Source organism: Melozone crissalis, unplaced genomic scaffold, assembly GCF_028551555.1.
Source record: "Melozone crissalis strain CALT ecotype California unplaced genomic scaffold, PUWL_Pcris_2 ptg000023l_1, whole genome shotgun sequence".
Classification (NCBI taxonomy): Eukaryota; Metazoa; Chordata; class Aves; order Passeriformes; family Passerellidae; genus Melozone; species Melozone crissalis.
The window spans coordinates 16,424,280-16,451,799 of NW_026535801.1; the positions used below are offsets into that span (position 1 = coordinate 16,424,280).

Genomic DNA, 27,520 nt, shown 5'->3' on the forward strand with positions numbered 1-27,520 from the left:
TCCACTGCACATAATGAGCAACATTTATTGCAGCACTCAGAAGGACCAAGGATGTTTGAGTTACACCATTTTCATTTGAACAAATGCACACATAGAAAATATTACATCGTTTCTTGCAATGGCTCTGTTTCATTTCAGCTGCAGTGGACTGCAAGTACCGGATCCTCAGGAACGCATTGTAAATGAAAAGCGAAGATGTCTTGAGGTGAGCAAGGCTGAAATCCCCAAAGTTGGGGGAATAACAATGCATTTAAACTCAGTCAACTGTTTGTTTTCTTCACATGAAAGGCTCTGCCTAAGTAAAAATATCAAGTAATCCAGTAACCTCTTTATCTTAGAGATGTTAAAAAAATAGATGCTAAGTAGGGACATAATGGTTCAATCAACAAAAGCAACTGGTTTTATTCCTGTGGGATACAGTGTTAGAATACAAACCTGGAACTTTTAAGGCTTTTTTTTTTGTTTGATTTTGTAGGAAGAGCATTAAAGAGGACTGAGTCTTACTGTAGCAGGTATAATGCTACATGCATTGACATTTTCTAAAACCTTTAGCTAGGACAAAAGAATAATCATAAAAGATAGAATACTTCAGTTTTCCATTATGATTTTTAAAATGTCCCCTACTACACTTTACAATGCCACTAACATATTAGAGCTAGATTAATGTGTTTATATATCAAAAAAATTAAAAATATTAGCTTCTCTTCAGACCTTGGATCAAACCAATAACAAGTAATGGTAACATAAAAAGATGGTGTGCATCTCACAGTCTACTCTTCATTCTAAGAAACACAGGGGTAAAAGAAATTTAATGTCTCAAAACCTTTATACAGCATTAGAAGGATTGAGCAATTACTTATCAGTGAAACAAATGTGTTGAAGTTCTATATATTACATTTCTTCTTCTGACGACAAGCAGTGACTATAAAGACAAAGGGATAAAGTTCATACTTCTATTAGCATGATACACCAATATCGAAAAAAATTTAAATTCTGAATGCAGAAGTGATAAATAGTGAAAGAATTCTCATGTCAGTGAGATTAAGATTTCCGCCTGTGACAGTTTCCCAAGAAAGCACTGTACACTGAAAAGCAAATGCACATGTCTTAATCCATAATAATCCATTTCAGAGAATACCAATGAATAGCATAGGAAAAGGCTCTGGACAACTACCAGCTGGAAAGAAAGGCTTTTTATTTCAAAACTTGCTCCAAGAAGAGATTTAAAATAAGGACAACAGGACAACATCTTTAAATATTTATGCACAAATACGTGCACACTTTTTAACTTGATACAAGAAATTTTATTAATTGTTAATACCCACCGATTAGGTTATGTTCTATGTAAAGGTCATTAGACAGAAGAAAGCCAGCTGTTCTCCATGCATTACACAACAGTAGACTGCGAGTCTTAAAACACTGCCAAAAAGACTGCATTCTGTGAGCACTCGCACACAGGACAGAGTCTCTGAACAGTTCTGGTTGAAGCCAGAGCCTCAGCTACTGTCTCATTTGCTCTGGAGCCTACATTCAGATCCATTACCACAACACAGGTCTAATTGCTGGAAGGGTTATAATGAGGTAGAATAGAGAACAGGTCACAGGACTACAGGCCATCACAAGACAAAATAATCTCCCAGTCATGGTGCCTGTTCACTCAGGGGCGAGCACAGAAGTCCTGCTTTAATACTCTGCAGACATCTCAAACCAAAATTAACTGCTCTGGAATGAGTCACTGTGGGGGAATAGAGAATAGCAACCGCACAGAGAAAAGGCTGTCTTATGGGTCTGTAAAGTGACAAGTAAGGCTGTGAGCCCACTAATACGAAATATGGCTCCACAGCTTGGCTATCCAAAACAAGGAGTTTATCCACGGCAATGCACTGTCTTGCAACTTGCAACTGGTGTGGACACAGAGCTGGGAAAACAGAGGGCAGTCTCATTTCCACAGTAAAATGAGTCATACTTTGCAGGAGACACCCACATGGATTGAGTTTATCCAGCCCTAATTTGGCCAAATGTGTGTTAACTCAGTTCTGGTGTAATCCAATCAGCTGAAGATCCAAGCTTTTTGAAATAACTGTGAGACTAGGAAAGGTAAATAACAGAAGTAAGGAACTATTAAACATTCTAATGAAACCTAAAACCTTGATTATTGCTATTTACTAGCTGCTGTAAATAGATGAGGGTTGAATTTTTAATGCTGTGAATTGTCTTACTCAGCAGGCTGATGTCGGTAGAGGAATTTACATAACACTGAATTAAAAGGTATTTTTACAGAAGAGAGAACTGCAAAGAATTGCTGAGATAAAAGAGAAAAATTACATTATGGTTCTACAGGTGTTTAACATACTAGCTCTAAAAAATTAAGTAATTTGTTTCCAATTCAGATAAGTTATCTTTTCCAAGTTTTATCTGGGGCAAAAACATGCAGTCAACAGCTTTCCTAAAGATTTGACAATAAGTCAAATACTTTTTAATGAAAAAATATACAACAGTCCTTGTACAGTGCTTAGAAAGAACAGAACAACTCATAATACTGTCATTTAGCAATTTAATATTACCAATTCAATCCACCTCAGGAAAAACTGATAACTTCTGCACAACTGATATCAAGCTCTGCCAAGACATATTTTTGATACAGTAAAAAAAATATTCTGAATAAAAAAATAAGAAAATTATGAAAATTTTTTATTTATAGGCACAGTTGTAGGTACCAACTTCTCTGTCACTGAGCAATCAAACTTTTCCTGTAGGCCGTGGGGAGGCTGGAAGCATCCTCTACTCATATCTATCCTTATCCTTCTTCCCCTTCCCCATTTCCTGCAGCATCCAAATGTTCCCTAAGGTTTGCAACAATTCATTTTCACCTTGGCAGACTTTCTTGCTTTGCACACAACCCCAGAAACCACGAGACAGTGTTATATTTGTAGTTCACCCAAAGGAGTGAGATACAAAGGTATTTATACCTAGAATGCTTCTCAAGTGAGATTCAGCTCTCACCATAGAAATGACAGTATTCTAACACATTCAGCTCCTGATGTGCTTCTTCCATACCTTAAAAGCAGCACCTCCGTGAATAACAGATTTGATGAAAATCCCAAGATCAGCTCCTGTCTCTCGAGACTTGTTGCCTTTCAAGCTCACACCAAGTCCAGCAGAGCCAGAATCATTCAGAGGAATCTCGAAGGTCAGCTGCTCTGTGGTTTCTGGAGAAAAAATACTGCAGTTTGGCTCTCCTTTCTGTTGGAGAAAACATGAAAACAGGGGTGATAAGTCAGCATGAGTGGTGTCCACAGAACTGTACAATAAGAAATAGTCCGCTTTTCCAGAAAATAGCTTGAAGAAACAGCTTTATAATCAACAGTGCATTTAGCTGACATTTTGACACAAAATCTGGCTTAAAATGTTATTTTTAATGATACCTGGGAATATGCTTAAATAGAAGGTAAAATAGCTTAGTTCCACATGATATAAAACTAATGTTGCAGCAGAATGTAGAAAAGACGTTTATACACAGCTGCATTAAAAATGTAAGCCATAAAACTCTCAACATCTTTACATGCAGCTCACAAACTATAATGACAGTTATACTGTTAAATCCCATGCCCCTTTGAAAATTGAGTTTCATCCTTAAAAAATTATCCTTCCCTTAAACCTGTCTGCAGAGCAAAGCTGGTGTAACAAAAGCAAAGGTGAAAATTGAAAGCACAGTAACGTATTCTGCACTAACTCCCTTAGTACATACTCTGATTCCATAGAGGTCTGATTGCTCCTTTTTCTTTCTGGCATCAGTTAATCCCAAGATTTTCTCTAGATTAGAGAGCTGTTTACAAGACTGTCAAGTCAAGCATACACAACTACAGAAGATCAGAAAGAACTTTCTTTTACTGTACACTGCATCTGCAGTTTTGTAGGGCTTTCTGTTGCTGGGCAGAAGGGAAGAGGATTGGTTGTCTTGCTAAAAGCAGGTTAGAATCATAAAATTAAATAAAACCCAAGTTTTGTTTGAAGTATTTACATTGGCACACCTCAAAAATAAAACAAGGACAAGGAGACCTATTAGGGAATGAAGTGTGAAGTGTTCATGGAAAGTGTTAGTGCAGAATGTTATGCAACACATTCAATTTCATTCCATTTTTCCTTCTCCATATAACTCTAAGACAATTAATAAGCTTTTGTTTTTTGTCATTGGGACATTTTCTATTCTTTGAAACACTAGTATTAAAGAATTAATAGGAAAAAAAAACTATGAAAAGGAAGCAGATGATTACAAGTTGAAAGATGACTGCTGCTTCCAAGGGTGTCAAATTCTTACATTACATTATCAAGCAGAGGCCATATGCAAGGAGTGCAGTAGCTGGGCCACTCCTTCTCTTCCCCAGTGAGAGATCACCTCCAGGACCTAAGCTGCAGCACAGACAGTATCAATGCAATTGTCAGCAAAGGTGTCAGCAGTACAGATGTTTCCTCAGCAGTTGGAGTACACCTGTGCATTCAGCTATCATGCTGTCTGATCAACAAAAGTATGACCCCAGAACTAAGGGCAGAAATTAATATCCTGAAGAAACAGTAACACCTAAGTATACTTGCATTTATTTCAGATACTCTTTCACTGCTGAGGAGCAACCACTGGTTAGAGAGGAATCACATCAGCCAGAAAACTATCAAACTCAATCCCAATATGCACCATGTTTAAATTTTTCCTGGAATGTAACTACATGACATTAAAGTCAATACAGTTTGCCTAACTGCCAAATATAAAAATGACAGCACCAACACTGACAATTGTCTTGATACCAGCATTCATCTCCAATACCAAAGTTACACATTTGTGCTTCTGTTTTTGTTCACCAGAAGTAAAGAGTTCTCGGCTACACACATCTGTCACTTCTATTTCTTAGTCTGGATATTGACATCCTGAACATAACCCCCTAAAACCTATAGATTTGTAACAACTGTGAGCAATACAGAATGATAACTTGTAAACACTCCTCCTCTGACTTCAGAAGAACCAGTGTAAGGAAAAAAAACACTACCGGCCTTCTAACATAACCATTTTGTATTTAACTTTCTCAAGGTTTTAGAGAAAAGATTTTCTGCCAAATCTTTTGATTTTTTCAACTTGCACATATTCTTGTCAATTGATTCTGAACTCTTAGATCAGAACTCCACTCAACTGGCACATCCTGTCAAGAATTGGACAGGAGCAATTCTTCTCAGGGTCTCAGACATGTGATGACTCCTGCCTTTAGGACAGGACTTGGTATTACTTTCCTGTTTCCCTAGGCAAGCAGTTCCTCTGTCTTTCTGCTCTCTTTCCACTTTAATCTGTGACATCTGCACTAGACTTGCCCCTTCTCCATGTCAATACTGTGGTTGTGTCTTGGCCCATATCCCAAGAAAGGCAGTGAGGGGGCTGTTAGCACAGGACAAAGCTCTTGGTGCTCCTGCCTGTCTTAACCAGAGCAGTCACAAACTGCTTTATAGCACTACCTCAGTACAAACTAGGACTTCATTTAAAGCTGAATTTGGTCACCCAACAGAGTTGTTTAGTGTTCTCCACTTCCCAGCTTCCTCTAACATAATTATGCTGTGCACTGGAGCTTGTTAAGTAAGCTACCATATCGCTCTCTATGCATGACCAGGTGTGTTCAGCAGGACTCCACACAAGTACAGCAAACTTTTGTCAGTATTTCCTAAGTTTTCCTTAGTACTTAAATTGGAATCTGTGACATTTATCTACCATTTTCCTTGCTAAAAATTTTCTATGAAATAGATCACTTAATCATATCAAAATGCCAGTAAATTGAATGTAAGCTGCTTTTACCTATTACTGGAGAACCCCGTAATATTTTTTAAAGTCTTTCACAAGTTACTTGTTTAACATAGTCCAATCATCCCAACCATCTCTCCTTTTCATTATTTATACTCAGCTTTATCCAAAGATCCAGCAAAAGCTGATTTGAAAATAATGTTGAGCTTCATCTAACAGTACAATCAAAAATTTGTTACCCATGATGGAGGCTGAAAGTCAATTCAAAGATTTCACAGGATGGGTAAGAGGAAAGGAGATGCATATCCACAAGTCAGTGATTAATTCACTGTACAGAAAGTAAACTCTGTCTTTACTTCCTTAAAATTTTCCTCAGATACTCATTGTAAAGCATCTGATAGTAAATGCCTGGTAGTAAGTCTAGAACATCAAGACTATTTAGTGCAAATACAAAACTGAAAATTTTATTTTTTGGAGCATGTAAGAAACAGCAGAAAGGAGGAAAACCAGAGGAGAAAAAAAGGATAAACAAAATCTAGAATCTTGATTTCATCCTATAATTTCTAAATATTTTCAAATAATTATCCTGATCATAATGCTCTTCCCAAGCAATACCTTTTCACTGATAACAAAAAAGAGCTCCAGCCATCCTTAAGTTAACAGCTCATCAATTAACTGCTTCATTTGGGCAACTAATTTAATGAATGATGGCCTCTGTTCCTAGAATATGCAGGTATGAATATTAAATGCTGACAGTGACTCACAGAGCTGGATTCCTACTGCTTCTATTTCCCTGACTTTGCTAAAACATTACCCCAAGACATTAATACTTCACAATATAGCAACCACCATCAGCTGAATTATGGTCTGGTAAAGGAAACCCTCCCCAATACACTAAACCTTGAATTCTATTAGAAACACTTCTTACCCCAAGATCATCCTAGATTCTGAACTCACTCAAACACAGAATGAATGAAATGAGCTGCAACACAAATATGTTCCTAGCCCAGAAAAAACTTACAGCTTTATTTTATTTATTTATTTAAATTACCCAGTCAACGACAACATAATGTACTTTCCATAAAATATGTATCATATCCCAGCAGTTCAGGAATTAAATGATAGTAACCACTGAAGCTATTCCCTACAGCAGACATAGGAAAGTAACTCAATTGTAGCAGGACAAACAAGAATTCTTCACATAAATCGAAGTCCAGATAGCTAAGAGTTGATCCCTCAGGATGGTTAGAGCTTTGAGGCCTGGCCTACAGACTCTAGGACTTTCACACAGACCAGGGTGGGTAAGGTTGGAAGGGACAACAGTGGGTCATCAGGCCCAATGTCCCTGCACAAGCAGGGCCATCCTGGAGCACACAGCACAGGACTGTGTCTAGATGGTTCTTCTCCAGTGAGGGAGGCTCCACAACCCTGAGCTCCCTCAGCCTTTCTTCATAAGAGAGATGCTCCAGTTCCTTGACCATCTTTGTTGCCACCCTCTGGGCTGGCTCCAGGAGCTCCCTGCCTCTCTTGGGCTGAGGAGCCCAGAACTGGACACAGCACTCCAGATGTGCCTCACCAGGGCTGCGCAGCGGGGCAGGATCACCTCCTGTGACCTGCTAGCAATGCTCTTCCTAATGCACCCAGGATCCCATCAGCCTTCTCGGCCACAGGGGCTCACTGATGGCTCAGGAACAGCTCACTGTCCACCAGGACCCCAAGGTCCTTTCCCACAGAGCTGCTTCAGCAGGCAGTCCCCAGCCTGTGCTGGTGTGTGGGGCTGTTCCTTCCCAGATGTGGGTCCCTGCACTCACCTTTGCTGAATTTCAGAAGGCTCCTCCCTGCCCATCTCTCTACCCTGTCAGGGTCCTTCTGAAGGGCTGCACAGAATTGGGGGGGATCAGCCACTCCTCCCAGCAAACATGCTGAGGAGGCATCTGCCCCTTCATCCAAGTCACTGATGAATAATGGGCCCAGCATTGAACCTTGGGGGACACCAAGGCATCCAACGAGACCCTGAGCTACTGTTCAGCCAGTTCTCAATACTGTCCACTCACCCAGTCCACCCTTCTTGAGTTGGCTTGTGAGGCTGTGGTGAGAGACATGGTGTCAGCCTTGCTGAAATCGAGGTAGACAATGTCCCTCATCCATCCAGGTACTTGTTTCCTTGTAAAAGGCAATCAGGTTAGTCATGCATGATCTACCATTAGTGAGTCCATGCTGGCTACTCCTGATTACCTTCTTGTTATCCATGTAAATAGAGTTCCCTAAATCCTCCTTCTTGCCCTTTCTGAAGACTGGGGTGATATTTGTTTTCTTCCAGTCCTTGGGCACCACTCCTGACCTCCACAACCTTTCAAAGGTGATTATGAATGGCCTCTACAGCTCTCTCAGCACTCATGGATGCATTGCATCAGGGTCTACGGAATTTTGGATGTCAGGTTTGCCTAGGTGGTCTATAACCCAATCCTTCTTGACCAAGGGAAATTCTTTCCAACATTCCTTTACCCTTGTCTCCCAGGTCAGAGAATCCCAGAGAATCTCAGAGAACTCCTTGTCAAAGAAGACTGATGCAAAAAAGGTGTTTGGTAAATCTGTCTTCTCTGCATCTTCTGTTACCACACTCTCTGTTACGTTTAGTAATGCCCCCACCACATTATCCTTGGTTTTCCTTTTGTTATGGAGGTATTTATATGAAGAACCCTTCTTGTTGTCCTCAACATCCTTGGCCAGATTTAATTCCAAGGCTGTGGCCTTCCTTATCTTGTTTTTAGTTACTCTGACAACCCCTCAATATTCATTCCAAGTGATCTGACTCTGTTTCTACCTCCTGTGTATATCCTGCTTAGGCTTGAGTAACGACAGGAGTTTTCTATTCATCCATGCAGGTCTCTTGTTCCCTTTGCCCAATTTCTTGCTCATTTCTTTCCTTTAAGAGGGGTACATTGAGACAGGAACACTCTAAAGTACTAATAAAATTTACTCAGCAGAGACACAAGTCAAAATAAACACCCACAACCACAAAACTCCAACACAAAACTGAAAAACAACCCAACACTTCAAGAGTCAGTCTCCACTGCTTATTTTGTCCTTGCTAGGCAGGTCCTTCCTTCAGCTTTGCTAAATCTTAGCTGTCACCTTTCAATGGCTTCTACAGCTGCAACAAGCTCTGAACAGTCCCCTCCTGATAATCACATTCCTGCAGCCTAATGATGTTTGTTCTCTAATAGTTATAGTAGACTGCCAGCCACAGTTGCCGCTCAAAGCTCCCTCCAGCACACTAGGCAGCTCCTCACCTCTCTCAATTGCTTGGGAAAGACAAAGATCTCTCTCTTTCCTTTACCAGAAGGCAACAGACAGAAGTTATCTAAGAGGCAAAAGACCCAAGTGAAGCCTTTTCACTTGCTGTCCAGATTTGGTGGTTAAACACAGCAGAGCAAACAACCAAATAGGTACTATCTCTCTCAAGGGAAATCAGGACAGAACTGTTTTAATCTACTGATATACCTGCATGCAACTTCAGTAAAATCAATTCTGACATCACCAGAAACCAGACCGAAAAGTTCAGAGTAGTGTTTATATAAAAGTGAGAGAACAGAGAGTTTGCTAGATATGAAAGCAGAAAGCCCTAATAACACAGTACTAAATAATATTCAGCAATGCAGACTAAAAACCTTTATCTAAGGGTCTCATGATACATTTAATTAATCTCCTGCCAATGATTTTAATTTTTAGAAGCACATCTCTACCTCAGATATCTGATTTCTTAATTAAAATATTATAATAAAGGATTATTAAAAAAATCTAAAATATTACTCATCTCACCAATAAATTCTCAGTATTTTAAAGACCACAGAGAATATACTTTTAAGTCTTCTCCTACTCCCACAACACTCAACTGCTAAGTCACCAGAGCAGTACAATCATAACTATTGTACTTTGAGAAAAGTACTGTGCATTTTATTCTCCCACTTTATACTTAGTCCATGGTTATATCTACACAATATTGTGTCAATCTTCTGTCTACCATGGGACACCACTTTCAATTAGTCCTTTTATTTAATCTTACAATATCTGTTCTCATTGACCACAGCACTTTTAATCTGTGGAGTTGTGATAACCTAACGCTAATCTCACTGGAAAGGTTGCCTTATATATCCTTATTGTGTTTTTTGCCAAAAGAGAAGCTTACAAAAAAATTAGCTCTCACTCAGGCAGGAAGGAAATAGCATTTGTTTGACACAAGAAGAGACCTTTCAGTACCTGTCTGGTGCCCTTGACCAACACACTAATATGGCCTCTCAATATGCTGACTGCCCCTTGCCTGGCTGCTCATTTCTGATAAGAGATGTCAACTCCCTGGGGTGCCATTCAGAACCGACAGCAAAAGGCAAAAGACCCAAGAGGGTTATTTTCAAAGGTTTATAAAGGAAATAAGACATTTGCATCCTTTTGCAATGACTTTCTGATAAAAATATTTACATTGTGGCACCACATAACTATAATTGGCAGAAAAGCTTGAAGAGAAGATACTCCCTATTTGCATTATGCTCCACATTCTTTCCAAGCACTTAGCCACAATTAAGAAATACATTGCTGACAGGTCAGTCATTCAGTCACTGCAAAATCTGCACTGTATTTTGCAATAGACATATTGTAACACTCTTAAAAGTAACACTCAAAGGTAATACACTGCTGTAATCTTGTCACAATCTAGTAAATAACTGAAATCATTGCTGCATGTATTCATCTTTAGCATTTCTGACATTTACATTGGCTTTAAAATTATCTGTACTCCATACTACAATAAAAACTAAATGGCCACTAATGGTACACCCTGCTAAGACATGAAAGGCAGTAGCAAATCCATGGAGATACATGATAGTATGCTTGGATAATTTTAATGTTAACACAGTACACTACAAATTTGTGTCACGTTAGATAGAATGTGTCTGGTTTGAATTATGTAGACTTTCTGGAATTATAGCTTCAAAAATTGACAAAATTAGACTCAGCTCTTCATCCAAGGCAGATATAGTGCATTTCAGAAATGGAGATTCTTCAGTTTGCATGACTTGCCTATTGAAGAACCCACCAAGGAAATGGCTGACCCTTGCAAAAGTTTTGTATTTGTTACTTAGTGTGCACTGCTGCTCAACATTTAAAAAATGCAGTTTCACTTTACCTTTTAAGCTACATAACTGTAGCTTAAAGTGAAAAAGTAGCTAGTTCAGTCCTCAGTCAAAGTCAGTTTCACTATGAAAACACCCATTTTCAGCCCACAGATGGGGTAAGCCACGTGCTTATGCACCCTACTGAGCTGGAGCCCTGTGCAGTTATTACCCCTTGGCACCCAGAGCCTAAAATCTTATCACACATGAAGATGGAAGGCTGCATGGTATTTTCAGGGTTAATTTAAGGGTGCTGCTACTGTATCATTTCAGAATTCATTTCAGGCACAGGTCACAACACGGTGGCATACAAACCCAACTCTTCACTCATTTTAGTGCTTACTGTTTTAAAGGTATAGTAAACAAACCAATAAGCAGGTTATAATTCTTTTACATCTACTTCAAACACCACATGCGTATGTTTTACATTAAGTCAGCTTAGGAAAACTTTTAAGTTCTTTATGTATTCTAAGACAATGATTTTAGAAATGTTCATATGGTATATGGAATAGAACTGGTGACCCTTTTAAATGGCAAGGCACTACATTTGTTAGCAGGATTTAAAAATCGCCCAAATACTCTGGTTTTATTAAATGCAAATGCTGTAGACCTGGGTAAATGCATCTAAAACATATGAAGACTCAATTTCTATTAAGACCAGATTTTATATGCCTCTATTCTGATGAATATATACTTTTGATTTCATACATTAAAGTGGGTTTCCAAATAATTTCAGGCAACCTCAGAGCTAAGACTTATATTATCAAGTAAGCAGTTTTCACTTTGCAGTGTTCTGAGGCAGGGTTCCTAAATCCAGGAATTTTGGGCAGTAATCCCATAACACACCTTATGAATATATTACCTCATAATGCAAGTAACATTATGCTTTTCTCTCCTTACTTGCATCCTCTCCAACTTATTCTTTACCAGCAGGCAGAACACCATCAGAGGATTTTGCAGGCAATGAAGGTTATGATCAGGTCTTTCAGACCCTCCTTTTAAGGTTCCTCATATTTGCTAGAATATAGGAACAGTGGGTTTTGAAAGGCAAATCATTGCTGGATCATAACACTCTGATGGGCCTGACAGAGAAAGCAACAGTAGACTAGATACAATAAGGTCTCTGTGGCCTCAAAAAGGCTGACAACTGCTATCACATAGAAAAATCACATTTGCTGTGCTGGTACCTTTATGGACACTTCACTGCATATGAGAGCTCAAAAAACAACCACTTTTTAAAGGTACATGGATTATCAAGCAATTTATTCTGCTTCGGTAAATTAGGGAGTCACACACAAACCCTGGATAAAGAGATACTTTTCAACGTGACAGGAAAAATCATCACATTCCTTCTTAACACTGATCTCTCACTGACTTTTGCAAAGAGCACAACTAATCAACAAACCTCAAAGTTTCCAGTGCTCTAAGACATAATGAAACAGTAACCATCTTCTGAAACACATAATGAAGCTGAAAACCTCTGAGGGGTTGCAGCACACAATGTTTTGTCTTGAAAAATATACGTTTGTGTAGACACAACCTACATTCGCTTCACAACTATTCCAGATGAAGAGAATAGGTCAAAAATGAAACTTTTCTTTAAAACCCCCAGGATATTAAAAAATCTACATAGTTTATAAACGAAGAAAGGTGCCACGTACATTCACAATATCCTTGTCTTCATTACACAGAACATCTTCTTGTGTACGCTAATAAAATTCAATATATACTACTTTTTTTTCCTATCCAATTCATCTCCTTTAGAACAGAGGTAACACAATGGAGAAATAGTACTTGCTAGAATCACTTTCTGCCTGAAATTATTTGTCCATTTCTGGATAATTGAGCACTAGAATCATGGTTTTGAACTACAAAAACAGGTGCAAAAACGGTTAAGTCTAGGCTGTAATTTCACTTATTATTTCCTGCACATAAAAAGGCAAGCAACAATTAAAAGGAAGTAATAGAAATTAAGCTTTGAATATTAAAACAAATAGGCCAACTGGTTTTCCTTGAGGCATATAAGTTCAAGGCAGTGGAAGAAATTAACTGGGGGAAGACTAAAACATAAAAGTTAATCATATGGTAAGTAGAAAAAAATGCTTAATTGAACTTGCCACTCATCCTGCTTCCTTCCATCCTGTATAATACACATGTAAAAAAAGACTTACAGACCAATACCAAGTTAAGTACATTGTTGTTCATTTAGCTATTGTTATAAAAATTATGGTTTGTTCCCTTTCATCCCCCATTCTTCAGGCATCAGTTAATATGCCAAGAAACCACAGAAATAGCAATTACAGTTGCAACTGTAAGTCAAAGAGATTTTTAAAACAAAAAATAAAGAATATGCAAAAATTACAATGCATGTGCTCTAACTTAGAGAAAAATGCAAGCAAATTTTTTTGTGCTATACTATTTCTGGCAATTGCAGAACAGTCACATTCCTCTGCTGCTGTGCATCATACGAAATAAAGAATTGCAAAGGATCATAGCACAGAATGGGTTGCACCAGAGCTGCTCTCACTCAAGCAATATTCCCTTTTTACCAACGTAGGGACAAAGAAAGAAAAGGGGGAGTAAATAATTTTTTGCATCATTATTAAAAGAAATGGCACTTTCAGATCATAAATTTTCCCTAGAGAAAAAAACATGATGCAACAAACACACATGATTAAAACACTCTATTTCCAAAACACAATAGAATGATGGCCATAATGTGCATTCCATTCACTTTGAGAAGAGCTGGAAAATCTAAACCTATTCAGTTCAACCAGGTTTTCTCTTTAATTTACACCATCCTCTAGAAAAGAGTGTTACACAGTTTCAACCCAAATGCACCTTAAAGAACACACTAATCATTGGACACTCTGTAGACTGTGGTAATTAAGGGAATCAAGATCTTCCCCTGGAGTTTTGGAATCAGCTCCTTACTTAGCTGCTACATTGTCAACAGCTGGCATGAATTACTGGGAACATTTGGCTAACTGGATAATAAGGAGGACAGCCTGTGGTTGGTCCAAATTCTACTTCACTAATCTGTTTCAATATATATATAAAAAAATCTCATTAGAGCCTCCATATTTTTTTTTTTGTAAGGAGTAACAACCCTACAAGTACTGGGTTTTCAATTCTTTTCCTTTGTTATGCACAAACACTGTAACTCTCAGATGCTGCAAGAACCAGTGTAACCAAAGCCCCAGTTGCCTAAAATTTAATAATACTTTTTTGCAACACTGATTCATCCTCATCCATATCATATCTTGGCTGCTGTGACAAAGGCTTGCTACTCTGAATATATTTTTCTACTGGCTAGCAATCCATAAGCACAGATCACAGTAACAAAACACCCAAACTCTGTTCCCATCTATCATACTGAAGAGAAAATATTCGTGAGACCATGCTATCCCCAAGCCGCAGCCTTATTACAAGGTAAAGTCAAATTATATTATTACAGACCCATGCAACAAAACTTAACCCAATGTGACTTTATTACATTATTTGCTTTGTGCCCATGCAGTTCTCAAATTCTCTCCAGCAAATCCACATAAAAATCCAGTTCTAGAGGAACAACATGCTCAAAAGTGGTTTTTGTGCATGGGTTCCTAGTGGGCCCAGCCTCCAGATGTATCTTTGCCACAGGAAACTGTGGGGAGCGGGTACATTTACTAGGTGGCCCTTCTCCTTTTTCTTTCAACAGGTAACAGGGAATGTAAAGAAAACAACTCAGATTACAGTCCCTGGAGACCTGCACAAAGCAAGAACAAGTCTGCTAAAGCAATTACCATATTATTGCCAGGCATTAATAAAATCCCCAAGTACACAGGTAAATTCTGCATGCATGTTACACTGTCAGGGCGCTCAGTTACAGCTGTCCTCAAAAAACATCGGATTATCCACTGTTTTTCCTTCCAAAAACAAACATTTAAAGTGCTGGCATTTTTCTGCTCTTTGATAAAACAGTACTGTAACTTTTGAGGTAGCAGAGGATTAGTCCAATGTAATATCATGGCTAAAGCTGAAACCAAACAAAAAAGCTAAACCATTTAAAAAAAAAAAAATCTTTGTTAAGACTATTCTCAGACACCTCATGAATTCTAACAAGCATTGTGTTAGCATGTTAGCATCATCATCTGGTAGCTTAGTGGGATGGTAACTCACACTTTTGCTGTAAGCTACCAGATGTTGCTGAAGGGCTTTTTAATTTAGATGGGCTGGTTCCATAAATTTATGTAATACATTTCAGTAATTCTCATTTTTATTGTGTTGTACTTGATTGAGATAACAAGGAACACAGAGCAGTATTAGAATTCCCCCATCCTCACTGTTACAGTCAGGGACATTGCTTGTGCATCATTCTATCACAGAGAAAGCAATCTAAGAGAAGGTCAAGCCAGCAGGATAAATGTGGCTACTTCCTGGATTTCAATCATGCCAGTCATAAGTAAATCACTCATTGAAAGGTAGTTAATCCTTGCTGTAGACACTAAAATTTATTATCACACAATTGTGGCAGGTAGAAATTATAAACAGCTTTTAGATTCTTCCAATCTTTTATACACACACACTGCTACAGTGATTTCCAGAAGAATTCACACCATGACAATACATAATAAGTATAATGTTGGGGGAACAGGAGAGAGAAGAGAAGAATGCATACTTTTTAACGTACATTTTTAAAGTAATGTGCTTTATTATAACTTAAAAAAACCCAGAAAATACTATTAATGGCTAGTGATTTCAAAAAGTAAGCTCTTATTTAGAAGAGCTGGTGAATGAAAAGAAATTCTACATAGAATAGATAATTTAGTACTTTGATACTCAAATTTCCCTCTGATCCACACAGACACTGACTCTACAACTCAGGGCTTACTCAGCAGAGCAATTCAATGACCAACTTCGGTGCTTTGGCAATCACTGACAACAAATGCCCAATTAACAAGGCTGAAAACCACCATTATGCTCCTTAAAAATTACACAATAAAAAGGAAAAATGGATACAAAAATAGTTTAGCTAAGACACTTCACAACTGCTCACAAGAAAAAGTGGGCAGCAGCAGCACAAGAGAAACGACTCACATGAGAGAACCTGAACACCCTTCCAGCTCCCTATCCTGTCACGGGCAACCCTGACCTCAGCAAGGTCCTACTGGCAACAGGGAAACAAGAGGAAAACTGTCAGCAATGTTCTGTGAGGAAACATAACGGAGTACTTCTGTAGAAGATCCTGACAACAGTCTAAAGGAAAAGCAAGAAGGCAGCATCTTAAGGAAAGGATGAAGGCGGTTTGTGTTCTTTGAAGGAGATAAAATGAGACAAAAGCAGGAAATGCTGTCCTTCCCTTATCCTGAGGACTTAATGAAAGGTCAAGTATAGCCATCAATCAAGATAAGGAAGAGGGAACCAAAGAAATGACTTTCTCTGAGGGGAAACAAGCATGTATCAGATAGCACTTTTACTCTGATGCAGTTCCCTATGTGAGAGAAAAGAGAACAGAGTTTCATGCCAGTGTTAATAGAAAACAAAAGCGAAAATTAAGTACTTCAGAAGGAAAAAAGACAACCAAAAGCCTATTAAGTCAAAGGCTAGCAGCCAAGGAACAGCTTGCATCCAAAATTTGTAAGGAGTGCAGCCGAATTCTATTCCTCACCACTCCTGCAATTGGGCACCTGGCTTATGAGACATCTCCTGGGGGCAGCCACCCTCACTAGCTTGCCAGTGATAAGCTGCAGGCTAATTACATGCACTTTAAATTTCTGGTTTAGAGCTTGTTGCTTTTCTGAAAGAGAATAACCCATTTTTAGTTATGCTTGACCTCACACTTGCAAAATTAGTTTACAGTATTCCCCTGCGAGTTATGCTTATGCTGTCATTTTTGGGGATGAAAAATCAGATTGTGTGGAATTGCTTCTATAGTAGATAAAAATCAAACACCCTCAAAATCAAAGTTGAGTATAAATACTTCTTGGAAACAAGCCTTATGTGACTACCTCTTATTGTCATTTCTCAGCTGACAATTTCTATTTCCTGGGCTAGTATTTAACCATGGAATTGTTTCAAAGTCACTCTTTGGGAAAGAATAACAAGTTTACCAGCTCTCGAGGTAGAAAGGCCTCCTCCTGACGAGCCACAATCAGACAGACAGTCTCGCCTTGCTTTGTGCTTCTCAGCATAGCTACAAGCTCTTCCTGGGTCCTGCCAGTGATGTCCCGTCCATTCACCTATCAGTCACAAAAGAACAGAGGGTGTCTTATCTCTGACGGCCTTTCAGCAGGTTTATTAGGTTCTCCTCACCTAACACAGGTGTCATTCAGCGACTGAGAGCAAAGAAGACTCAGCAACAGCTCCCATACTGGCTCCCCCTCTGGCCCTGCACAAATTACTTAACCTTTCTCCTCCTCATTTTCACCATCTGTTAAAGCAGCTCTGTAGTACTTACTCGCCTTGCAGGGGGTTTGTGAGACTTAATTAGTTTGTAAAGCACTTTGAAGATGAAAAGTGCAGCAACAGGACCTTAGTATTAAAACTGTTTACCTTAAGAGCTTTTTGAGGTTAGTAAGTAGAAATAACCCATTAGATAATAAGATTGTAAGTCACAAGATATCTGAAAATTTTCAACAGACCAATTTGAGCAAAATTGCCTTAAAATGAGCACTTTACCAGCTTGATATTAACTGGAGATTTTTGTATATGGCTTAAGAGGCTAGACATGTTTTGGTCCTAAATCAATACATTTATCTGTTTTAAAACCCAAGATTTTATCAGGTTCCCCTTGTTCAAACACCTCAAGGACCCTTGTGAAAAGAACCATTTTTCCACCTCATGGTGTAAAGCACTTGTTGACAAACAAGTGACATAGAAACTGTGAGCATGACTTTTTAAACCAAGGGCAAGGACTGTAGTTCCATACATCAATAATATGTATGAGGAAATAGAACATTTATGACAGAGCTAGCGATCAATTTTAAGCAATGCAAATACAAAGGATGTTTATCCTAACCTCCAGGATTCTGTCTCCTGACTGCAAACGACCATCTTTTACTGCTGCACCTTTTGGTAAAATATTCTTCACAAAGATTGGACCAGGGCCATGTACTGAAGAGTCTCTGGTAACCACTGTGAAACCAAGTCCTTCTGGACCTAGAATGTCAGATGGGGTACACACAACATAAATTTCAACATGTAAACAATGATCATTAAAAGTAAGCAAACAATGTCAGCAAGACATCCCAGAGACTCATTCATGTTAACTCTTAAAAAAAAAAAGTAAACAAAAAGCTGTAAACACAAGCCAATCTTCTGCATGGTTTGGAGAAGTCTACTGATGTCCAAACATATACCCAAACACTCTTAAAACAGCAAAAGATGCAAATACTTGGGTAGGCACATAATAACAAAAAACAAGAAAGAACTCTCTTTTTAAAGCATTTGCCTTTTCTATAGGTCACTACAATATTAATCTTCACTTTTAATGTCAATAGTTTTTCATGGAATCAGAGCAATTTGAATTGTTTATTTATAAGCATAAATAAAATTTAGCAGGTTTTACTGAAATTTGGTAAATGGGAAAAATATCACATGATTTAAATGGAAAACTTGATGATGTGCTGTTCAGAAAGGACAAAGTGGTATTTCTAACCTTCCATTAAGTGAAGTTGTTTGCTGCTTAGAAATAAACAAGTGTTAACAGATATGCTATAACAAGTAATTAGGGAGTCAAATAAATATTAGCAGGTATTGCTTATAAGCCACTAAAATCACTGGGAATAGCAGAGGCCATAAAAATCTTTTTATATTGAGTGGTCTTTCTACCCATGTAGTAGTTTTCAAAGATATCATGATCTCAGTATCACATTGATATAATTTCCAGAAATATAAATGTTTCAAAATCGAAAGCATTAGATCTAGAATAGGGACATTTTTAAATGGGTTTTATTAACACAAAGCTGATGAGTTCAGAAGTAAAAATGAGTGATTTAGGTAAAGAAACAACAAAAATTAAGAATGAGAGCTTGATTACATTCATAATGTGTTGTGAGCATAAAGTTACAGACAGTTTCAAAAGGGCCACTTCTAGGATCAAATTTCACTCTCAGCCAAATCAGAGACAGAAATCAATTAAAAAAACAAATGCTAATTGGAAATTTCTTAAGCACATTTTACTACATGTTCCTAAACCTGTTATTCCATTCAAAGACACACAGCTGCATGGCGCAGCAATTAAAGTTATACACACACAAATTTGGCCTCCTGACAGCTGAATAAATATGAAAGAAAAAAAGAAAGGTTTGCAGAGAATAAAAAAAGGAAAGACAGGAAAATCTGTGGTCAAGCTCTTGAAAAACATGAAATGCCAGAGTATATTTTTAAACATATCTTTAAAAGAACATCATAACACTGTTGAGGTCAAGTAGTCGATTAAATAAAATAACAAAGGTGACCAGCAAACAGTCCAAACTTTGATTCTAAACATGCGAAAAGACTGAACTATCTCTTAAAATCACTTGCTGCTAATGAAATTGCTTCCACAGTCAGTAACAGAGATGTCCTAATCAGTAAGTCTGGATAACACACCTCCAAAATTTATGAAAAAGCCCACTGTAGAAAACATTACTCTTTACATTGCTATACCTTTGGAAAGTTTTGGAACTTTTAAATGATAAATAACTTGTGTCTTCAACGTCACTTGTTAAATTAAAAGTTAAGGTATTACTATAGAGAACATGATACCGAATTAATCACATCATCACAAAGACTTACCTTTTTTCAGGTCTATCTTTATTTTCTTTGCATTTCTCTTATTGCCAAATCCCATAAGTGGAGACAGTGAGGGAGAAGAAGGCTTTCTACCCAGACGTGGGAGGTTGGGGCTCTTAGCTTGTTGCAGTGCTGCCTGTACACCTGACTCCAAGATTGCTCCAGAAATATTAATAGTTTTCACAGCAGGTTTTGGATGAAGAGGAGGTGGAATTTTTGTTTTTGTAACTCCTTCTTCATTATTCAGAATACAAAGAGGAGCTATAGCAGACTTTTCATACTGCTCTCGGTTATACGGAGGAAGGACTTCCAAGATAATACTTTGAAATTTCATTGCCTGACGGAAGATGTCCTGAGCCCTTTAAAAGAAAGATCAGAAAATTCGTATGACAAACTAGAAAACGTGGGCAAAATTTGAAGTTGTTTACAGTGAATAAGATGAAAGTTTACTTTATGTTTACATCTATAGCATCCCTTTTTTAGAAAAGTACACATGAAATAAGATTTCGAAACTACAGCATTTCCTTACATTTCAAGTAGGAGCAGCATATCTTTTGGAATTCCTAAGCTGCTATGAAAACATACCAGCCAGAATAAACTGATGAACACATTTCTTCATGCAGAGCATCAGAAAGGGAAGGTCTGATGGCAAAAGACTGCTGAAGATAGAGCTTGCTGCTTTTTTGAAGTGCTTGTCTGTTATGTATTTTCTTGTTGGCATAGAGGCACACTGAGCACTCACCACCAATTGTTCTGGTGAATACATCTACTCCAAGCAAGCTCAACTCTCCATTTTTTCCAAATCCAGTCTAATTGCACCTCAGATTCCTTTGTAATCCCTAATGCAACTCCTGGCTGATTACACAGCAATAAAATAGGATGAGGGTATGGGATACATAGACACTAGGAAAAAAATCTGATGACCAAAGTGGTGCAATTATTTGTGTTTTTACATAAATAGATAAATAAATAGGTCAATATTACTCACATCTTTCAGGCAGTAACCTTTTGCAATGTGGATATGAAGATTTCACATAATCTGTGTTTTTACAGATGTGCTCAAATGCAACACCAAAAACTGTGTTAGAGCATTTAATGGAACTATTCCCCTTGTTACTGACAGGGCAATGGAGAATGGCTTTAAACAAAAAGAGAAAGATTTAGGCCAGACATTAAGAAGAAATTCTCTACTCAGAGGGTAGTGAGGTACTTGAACAGGTTGCCCAGAGAAGCTCTGGATACCCCATCCTTGGCAATGTTCAAGGCCAGGCTAGATGGGGCCCTGAACAATCTGATCTAGTATGTGACATCCCTGTCCATGCCTGTGGGGTTGGAATGAGGTGATCTTTAAGGTCCCCTCCAATCCAAACCATTCTATAATTCTGTGAATTGATACCATGGTAACAACACCATGCTCAGATTCCCATGCACTGTAAGGGGGATTAAGACAAGTTGGCCAAAAGAACTGTTCATAAAGCCTTCCCTGGATTTTGAATAACCTGTAGATTTGGACAATCAAGCCATGTTACAAACCTTGGATTCTAAAGGAACAAAGGAGACTTTCCTCTTTCTATGCTTTTCTCTCCTACCTTCTGTTGAAATGGATGGATTTTCTTCCATACTGCAGAAGACCACTTGAGTACGAACAGAAGAAGTAGCTCAAGTGCAGTTTGAGAATTAAAAACTGAAAACTTCTGCTTAGCTGAATTGAGGCAAGAGAGAAAGTAATGGCTACATTAAATATTAAATAAATCATAGAGTCCTTCTAAGAACATTGTACTTATCTCCTACCCTTCTGTGGTATGTCAGTCTGAGTCACTACTTTGCTCAAGTCTTGGCTTTGGATTTACACTCAGTTATGTAACAGGAATCAATGTTTAAAGTACTTCTGAATTTTTATTTATTTTTTTTTTACACTGACATAGGACGGAAGGCACTGCAAATATAAATGTCTTGAAAACACACCTACTGCTTTCCCAGATGAACAGAGTTGCACAATATATCCACCTTGCAACTGCAGGTGGTGGAAAAGAGGCTGTTTTAAGAGGGTTTTCTGTAGCATGAAGACATTGAAGTCAGGGGTCAGTCCCAATGGGTACTGCTGTGGGAAAGAACCAGTCTTGCCACACTGACTGCAAAAGCATCAAGAATCAGAATAGCAACATTCACTGACAGGTGATGCTGCCAGACAGAAATCTCAAATTTGGAAAAGAAACGTAGCAGGGAGAATGTTGTAGGGAGGCATTCTTTTAGTATTACCCTCAAGGGTTGTGTTTCAGAGCTCTAACAGACTGGGCTCCAGTGTCTCAGCAGAGATTATAGGTTATCCATTCACCTATAGCCTGTCAAAGTTGTCAAGGACAGACCTTACCCTGATAGTAGAAGCCATGGCACACTTCCAGCATAAAGGATGTAAAATGTTAACTCTGTTTGTTTCACACCCCATCTTCATCCTTGTAAGTAGCTGCTTGGTCTTATGTTACAAGGTAATTTAATAAGTCAGTTTCAAAAGGTTAATATTTAAAATATATGCAAGAAAAAACATAAGATCTCCTTCAAACAAAAATTAGTGGAAATCACTCAAGACATCCTATGGGAAAGTCTAAATGCAGTCTTCAGGGGCAAAATAACTGGCTACACTTCAAAGGGAAAAACTAATGAATGGCGAAATTTATATTTCTTGAGACCCCAAGTGCATACTTTAAAGTAGTAAGAGAGTCAGTTAAAAGAGGTGCTAGAAACTCTGCAGCACAACAGAATGTAATTGAATAGATTAGCAGCAAATGAAAAAGTAGACCAACAGTCCCAATATATAGCTATTATAAACGTGGGAATACAGAAAGTAGGCTGCTGCTACAGCTGCAGAAGAAGCAATTGTCAGGAGCAATACTAGAAAGTCTCTGCTGAAATTAGAAAGAGACACCATGTAACAGTCTAAGTCTTAAAACAGCTTTTACAAGGTTTATGAAGAAATGTCAATTTGAAACCAGCCAACAGATTTTCCTCTCTAAGGAGAATCTGATTGTTATTTCTGGGTCAACAGTCACTGGAACAACACTTTGTTGTAGCTTTTACAATTAGTGGATTTCTTTAACTTGGACTTCTGTCTGGTTAGCACAGTTACATCATGCAAGATGAAAACTAAAGGCATGCTCACAGAGATTAGCTTCAGCCTGGAAAGAGTCTTCAGCCAGTCTCCACAGCCAGGGAAGAGAGATGATGTAGAAAAGTATTTTGGAAAATAATTCAGCAGAACAATTCAAGAATTGGGAATATGTTAGAGCTCATCTAAAATGTTCTCCCCTGTCCCCAAACAGACATTAAGCCCTCAATACTTGTATTTTTTCCTCAATTGCCACTGCAAGCACACTACTTGGTTTTGTAACATAAGGAAACGTAGCCCAACAAAATTAGGCTCTGCTCTGAGTCACCTTTAAGACACTTTTCTCTCCCAATAACAGAGAGAGAGACTAACAAGACCAATCTCTTTAAGCTGACTCTTACGGTAAATAGTCCTTCCAACTCCCAAAACTTTACACAAGCTTTTAGAAAGTGTTCTGCATGTTGCATTTTGAAGGAAAGTCTGACAGAGAACTAGAAAATTTCCTGAAGTATTTCTAACTGCCCCACAATCTAGTAATCTTACAGAAAAACATGCAGAGTCCTCCACTCCACAAACACCTCACGGGCTGAAAGCCTTTGGAGCTGTAGTTACACTCAGAAGAAAACACAGAGGAGACAACACATTGTAAAGAAAGGATCACACAGGATTTTGAAAAGAGAGGTTTTGATTCAAGCAAACCTCATTTACAAAATTTCATTACCAAACTGCACAGTGGGGCAAGGAATGTTTTAACAAGATACAGACAGACAATTATGTTCTGCTAAAATTGATATCTTATTTAGGAATTGCATGGATGGAAGAGAATGGCACGTATAGAGCCGTTCTGTAAAAGCAAAGTGCTTTTACCACCAAATATGCAGAAAGCTGTAACTAAAAAGCTATCAGGAGGGAAAAACGCAGTCTCAGAAACAAGAATACCTATGCTACAGAACTACACTGGTTTCATGAAAACTTATTTTGCAAATATTTATTCCTAACTGTGAAATTAATGTATTTGATTTTAGTCTAGAAGCCTTGAACATTTGGCTTACTGTTTAGAAAGTTAAGCCTCGACTCCCTTGACATCTCAGTAAGTTTTTGTTATATTATAAACAATCACTCAGTTGTCTGAACATATGGATTGAGAGCAAAAACAAATTACTATTTAATTACTACAGTAAATATCTGTGAAATTTGAGAGGCTATTCTTTTGAGCAACAATGCCACATTAATCCATAGATGATCAAAACAACCTGTTAGTTAAAAATTATTTGAGATAGATAATAAATGTCAACAGACTTTTAATAAAAGTCATAAGAAGTAAGACTTTCCATTTAGCTCAAGTAATCAGAGTCTGACAGTAGAAATATTTTTAAAAAAATTATTGCTTGAAAAGCTGCAGCACAATAAAAACATTTTATTTCATTTGCAAAAGAACATTAAACATCATGCTGTTATGTTGACTCATTCTGAAAGTCTTATGAAATAAAAAATTACAAAGAGAATATGGTAAAAGTAATAGAAGAACTAGAAAGGGAAGATAGCAGCTACAAAACTTAATGCTATTAAATTAGGTAAGCACAGTAAGTTCACTAAAACTCCTCAAATTACATCTTATTTGGAGGTTTCAGAAAGAAAACTATGAAGTTTCTGCCACATAGCAATTTTATAGGCTTTTTTTTTCTGAAATCAGTATTAATCCCTTTACAAATCTCTTAAACACAGCGCTGCATAATATCCTGGCTAGTTAAAATATAAACCAGCACTTACTGTGCAAAGGTTTTATCTGTAAGGTCCACATGGTTTATCTTCACAATGCATTCGTTTTCATGGAAAAGACCATCACGCCTAGATCTGCTGTTTTCCTCAATACCACGGATGAAGAGTCCCAGCATCCTAAAAGGCAAAACATTGGTGCAAACTGTCCTTATTGTGCTGATACAAATTTAGAGAAGTAAAAATAGATATTAATCTCTACTGTGTATGAAATGATAGAGTAGACTGACTCTCTGTGTAAGAAGTGCTTAACCTAGAGGAAGGTTTCAGCTGACTAATTAATGAAATAGGGGGGATTCCAAAAAACACCATGAAAAATTGAAGTACACTAATGCTTTACTACTTGCAAGAACTTGGGGAGCATTAAGTCCTGTAGGTCATACTTGGAGAACAGAGGAAAACACCTAGACCCCTCTCCAGTTAAAAATGTCAGTATAGCTTATGCCATATTTTTCTGCCACTGCTTCAAGTAAAAGCACAAACAGATTAAAAGTAATTTTCTACCTTGACTACAATAAAATAAACAGGAGTTAGAAGGAGATGAAAAAATAACTGACTTTTCTACTTCTGCAAACACCTATCAAGTTTTCAGTTGCCAAAGCCCCTTGCTTTGATACAAGACAGCAATATACTCATTCATGTGGCAGGACAGCAGCAGAACATCAACACCCAAGCTCTTTGTTAACAAATTAAGTGCAAGTGAAAATGGAGGTGCAGCACAGAATAATGCAATAAGTGTGCCAGTATGGATGGTGCAAAATTCCAGTGTTGCTAACTCTGCTAGGAGCACTTGGCTAATCCTGGCCTACCTGGAACACTGCTGTGTTGCAAACTATAATTCAACATAGCTATAGCAAATGATACATTACAGTGTGCAAAAATTCCTGACAACTGTGCGTTTGTAAAGAACTCCTATAATCAATCTTTGTCCACTAAATTTCCATACCACTTCAGCATCAAAGATGGTCATCAAGGATGACCTTTAGAGACCATTTTCTATTGGTTATACTTCATAAAATATTAATGTGCAATTTTCAATGTGCCAGCACTCCAATCACAAAGCAGAAGTCATGTATTTTTGTCTCAGATTCATGACTGCCTCTCATATCTAAGTCCATTCAACAGATTCACAGTACACCATTAACTAATTCAAGCAACACTATATTCACTGAGCATTTGATTTTAGATTTACTGTCTAAGAACAATAAAAAATTTGTACTTCTGTCCTATCAATTACTAAGTGAAAAACTAATTTCTACAGAATATTAGTTCTTTGCAGTATCTAACAGAAAAAAATGATTTCATAGCATAAAGATTCTCTTGTAACAAGTGTTATCCTTCCCAAAGGATTAAAAAGGGTAGTGATGGTGAGGGGCCACAGCCCTTTTGATGACATACAACTAGTGGCAATCAAAAACCTTAACCCTAAGAACTAGCTAAATACAACTAGAACTACCTAAATACAACTATGCTAAAATGCAAACCAGTAAAAGTACAGAAATAAATGAAATTACAAATTAAGTTGGTTGCTCACTAATCCTGTGTGCTTGGATACTGCCTTCATATATGCAATAGGATGGCCTACTTGTCTGAAACTTGTGTGTGCTGTACTGCCCACGAGCCTTGAGTTATATAGACTGAGGCAGTTTGAATTCATTCCTCCATTACTTTCTTCCACAGCCTAAATTTTACCATTTTAATTCACTATTAAATTTTAATTTCCTGCTTTTAATGATATTTAAGTGCAAAAGAAAGGGGGAAAATGATTACCATTACTTTTGTAGTTCCTGTATAAACTAAGACTTTATAAATTAATATGATGTTTTAATGACCTGTAGAAAAATTTTGGCCTGCAGCAGCACCATGCTAAAGCCAGCATTACCTTATTAGAAGATAACTTTACAATTGAAATACCAGACCCAGCTAGTCAGATCCAGCATGTCCTCATAAATTCTATCATGTCACCAAAAGAAATAAAATATGCTCTTCTGTACTTTCTCATGTTATGATGAGTCACAATTTATACTCTGGTCTCAGAACAGACAAAAAAAAGAGGATCAAGCCATTTAAGCCAGTCCAGTGCTTTAACAAAGGTATCAGTACAGTTCTGCCAAGAGCTGTCTTAAAATGTAAAGACAACTACCTAAATCAGTACCTCAATTGCCAAAGACTTCCTCTACTCCAGCAGATCCCCAAAAGCATTTCTAAGTAAGGACACATTAACATGAATACAATGTAGACCAAGAACTCTTCTTCTTGCAGGTCTTTAAAAGCAGCTCTCAACACAGCGATACTTAAGTACAAAACTGCATTTCAGTCACAAAAATTACTGATTGTAATAGCTTGCAATTTCATCAAAATTGTTTTACTGAAAGATCTTGAAGTATGGTGTACCCACTACAGCCTTTATGGCATGCCTATATCAAGGAGCTCTGGTCTGCATCTCAGAATGGGTAACAAACACAGGTGGCTTTCTCAAGACCAACAGGCAGCCCAAAAAGCCACAGACCCAACTTGGATCTCTGACAGTTGCCACTGAAGACCAACTTTCTTCTTGAGACAGTGATGCCATTTTACAGGCAGCAGATGGACATCTATTTTCCCTTTTTATAAATAAAACAATCTGAATTAATTTGGGTCCACTTACAAATTCAGATCTTGCCAAGAAAACAGACCTTTACAAGGTAACGCAATCCTTCACATTCTCTGTCCTACATGAATTCTGACAAGTAAAGAAACATTCAAGAATTAGACAAGTTTTACTTTTGCAATAATTGGCTTTGTGTAACAGGCAGCCATTTTACTATAAAGCAGTGTCATTTACGGCTCTGGCAATTTCCCATCTCTTATTCATGTCTGCCAGTGTCAAATTAACTCTCTGGCTAAGCCTCTGTATGTCAAATTTCAGCCTAGATTTTTTTTTAACACATCCTAGTTACA

The 27,520-nt window shown here is 37.8% G+C and overlaps 1 protein-coding gene across 2 annotated transcripts in view; it reads right to left on the minus strand.

The window, feature by feature from the left end:
- The window catches only part of PARD3B (par-3 family cell polarity regulator beta), a 391,422-nt gene that overhangs the window by 191,793 nt on the left and 172,109 nt on the right, over positions 1–27,520 (minus strand). For both annotated transcript variants that reach the window (XM_054278140.1, XM_054278137.1), the window contains exons 7-11: positions 24,575–24,700; positions 19,705–20,060; positions 17,945–18,084; positions 17,037–17,165; positions 3,058–3,243 (exon numbers count right to left, since the gene is read on the minus strand). In XM_054278140.1, the coding sequence (XP_054134115.1) occupies positions 3,058–3,243; positions 17,037–17,165; positions 17,945–18,084; positions 19,705–20,060; positions 24,575–24,700 (937 nt within the window). The remainder of the gene's footprint in view (positions 1–3,057; positions 3,244–17,036; positions 17,166–17,944; positions 18,085–19,704; positions 20,061–24,574; positions 24,701–27,520) is intronic.